Genomic DNA, 2925 nt, shown 5'->3' on the forward strand with positions numbered 1-2925 from the left:
AAATATTACTGAATTGTGAAGCTGCTTTTTAACTGTAGGCAAGCATTCAGCAAATATTCCATAAATTAAGAGCATGACTGAAAAGTCACTTTGTTACTAATTCCATCACCAAGTGAAATACATTATATAGATTAATTAGATTACTTTTGTTTTAACATATTTATATGAAGTAATATGTTTAATACCTGCTAAGAGGTTATTTTTGAAAGGTAATATTAATCTGACAAGCCTGATCAGGACGTATATCCTAATTTTTTGAATAAGACTGAAAGGCATTCACGTTTAAGTTTTGGCATTATTCTTAGCTCCAAAGAAAAAGAAAAGGCCTTCCAGTAACTGTGGGTGCCTCAGCGACCCCCTGGCTCCTCCTCATCTCCACCAACTTGGAACGCAAAGTTACACCCTTGCTTTAGACATGAAGTGAGGTGAGGAAAAGTGGGCATAAACAATTTACAGGACTCTTTATTGTGTAATTGAATGCCTTGTATTTTTGTTTTTTTATTTAGTTAAATTCATTTTTTATGTTAACTGTTGAAAATAAAATGTTACATTCACCAGATGTAACCATGTTCAGATTTATAGCGTAACTGTGTAAACACTAGATGACGACTTACTGGCACTGAAAGTAAAATTAATTAAAGTAGAACCCAGAATAGATGACCTATACCAAACAGTGTACACTTACTAACATAACAAATATTAAGAAATGTACCCACGGAATCATATTTAATACCCATATCTACATATTAAAGACAGAACAAAAAGAAAGGACAGAGCAGACAGAAAAGTGCAAAGGCACAAAGCAACGGCTCATTGATGGCATCTTCCAGCGAAAAGACTGAGCTTGAAGTACATTTTATGGTTAAAGAGAGACAAAGATACACTTTTATACACTTAGGTATCAAGTTCTTTCCTTTAAAGTTATGTACTGCTTTGTGTGTGTCTATTGCAGAAAATCTAGATAAAATACACAGAGGTTCATGGTTGTAAAGTGAAACTATGTGAAAAAGTTCAAGAGGATGTGGATGGGTTTGCAAAGACCAGGTAAAGTGTTACCATCATGGTGTTGGGTGATGTGCAATGTTGGTTTTCCACAAAAGTCCCAATTTGGGTCTCATCTGACCAGAACGCCTTCTTTCATATTTGTCTTTGTTCACACTGGAACGTTTTTAACTATTTGTGTCCTACCTTCACAAAAGGTAGGACACAAGTTCCAGAGGGAAAATGTTACAGTTACATATTCACATGTGTTGTGAAAACGCTGACATATTAGCCAAACCGCTAACCTTACCTATAACCCCAACTGTGTGTGTTGTGCTGCAGCACCTTAAGTGTCTGCAGCTGCATAAAGTTAATCAAAACTAATCTTTTGTGAAGACTTTACGTTCATGTCCTATGCTCTATATTTAGCACCACCTACAGGTCTGGGAGAGTAAAAAAGCGTTTTGTTCTGTTTTTGGCGTTTCCGTGTGGCTCGAAACATTTCTAGAAACGTTCTCAGCTGGAGATGTGGGTATTTTTAAAACCGACGACCCATTTTATAAAATAATAAAAAACATCCTCATGTGGATGGGATCTAAAATGGCTCATGGTTTCTTCTGGTTTTCTTTCTACAGTGACTTTCTTCTGATCAGTCCTCCATAAAGGTCACATTTGTTGAATGCCGACCAAACAATCGTCCTGTTGACATCCTTTGCCATTTTCTGCCATTTTCTGGCTCTCCAGGACTGGATTTGGACACCCATGGTTGTTGTGTAAATTGACGAAATAGAGCAAACCTGAAGGATTGTAAATATTCAAAGCTTGTGTGTTTCCAGGCTAAGTTTAGTGATTACATATCATAGGTGAGCAATAGGGTGTCACAGCAAACAAAGCATTACTTTAGGGTTACCTGTGGCAACATTTAACAAACACGATTAAATAGCTCATTCATTCCCTGTGACTGACAGACAGATTCAGAAGCAGTCTTAAATAAGGAGCAAGGGACACAAAATGCTCACTGTGTTTTCTACCCCAACCTGTTGAGGAAGAAATACTTTTATTGATTTAATTGGCATATTGTGCTGAAACAGAAATCTGCAAGAATTTTTTTGTGAGAAGCAAAATTTTTCTTCATTTCATTAGTGCTGTGATTTACGAGATTCACGAAGCTGGAAGAAAACATGTGGGGATTCAGATGGCTTAGATCAAAGGCACTGTAGTCTTGAAGCTTATAAAATGATTTTTAAAAAATCATCTTATGATGTGATTTATCAACCAGAGTCGTCATTCATTCGTTCACCGTTACACATGATCATTAGGTCACTGGGGTATTCTCCCAGTTTGTACTAGAAAGGCAGGTAGCCGGGAGGCTAAATGTCCCTCTTGCCGAAGCTCTTTGGGCCCACGTTCATGGGGGTTTTTGGGGTACCACGTACATTATTCATCAGCATCTCTCCTAACTTTTGGGTGAAACAGGTAGACGAGTTGCAGGTTCGCTTCTGTAACCGATGACTGAAACAGATAAAACGTGACGTTAAAAAAACAAAAAAGGACATGTTTTTACACGACAAAAAATCGTGTTAACAAGCGCGTACCTGTTTGGTGCTGTGAGCCTCCTCTGCAGCCGCGCGCCCGTGAGGCCTTCCTTGGCTGGAAGAGCATTTTCTTGCTTGTCGTCGGAGGAGCCGGGACTGAAGTTCCTGGATTAAAGATGGAAAAGGGTCAAAGCATTTCACGCTGACGATACCCTCTTTAAACTAGCTGCTAGTCCAGAGAGACCGAGTGAGAGGGGGAGAAAGTGGCCACTTAGTCAGCCATCCTAGGTTTGCACAACGGAGTGCTTTCTTAAGCCCTTTTTGCACTGCAGGGTCCGGGCCTGGCCCAGCCCGGCTCTGTTTGACCCGGTCCTATTATGCTCCTGTCCAGTGTTGCAGTACTCGAGAC

The 2925-nt window shown here is 39.5% G+C and overlaps 1 protein-coding gene across 1 annotated transcript in view; it reads right to left on the bottom strand.

Moving 5' to 3' along the window:
• Window positions 1–1993: 1993 nt before the first annotated feature.
• LOC106942519 (uncharacterized) overlaps window positions 1994–2925 on the bottom strand; it is a 6752-nt gene continuing 5820 nt past the window's right edge. The window contains exons 6-7 of the mRNA XM_015025826.1: window positions 2576–2686; window positions 1994–2492 (exon numbers count right to left, since the gene is read on the bottom strand). Of these exons, the coding sequence (XP_014881312.1) occupies window positions 2352–2492; window positions 2576–2686 (252 nt within the window). The 3' untranslated portion in view covers window positions 1994–2351. The remainder of the gene's footprint in view (window positions 2493–2575; window positions 2687–2925) is intronic.

This window comes from Poecilia latipinna, unplaced genomic scaffold (assembly GCF_001443285.1).
Source record: "Poecilia latipinna isolate Pla-1442-1.1 unplaced genomic scaffold, P_latipinna-1.0 Scaffold4340, whole genome shotgun sequence".
Classification (NCBI taxonomy): domain Eukaryota; kingdom Metazoa; phylum Chordata; class Actinopteri; order Cyprinodontiformes; family Poeciliidae; genus Poecilia; species Poecilia latipinna.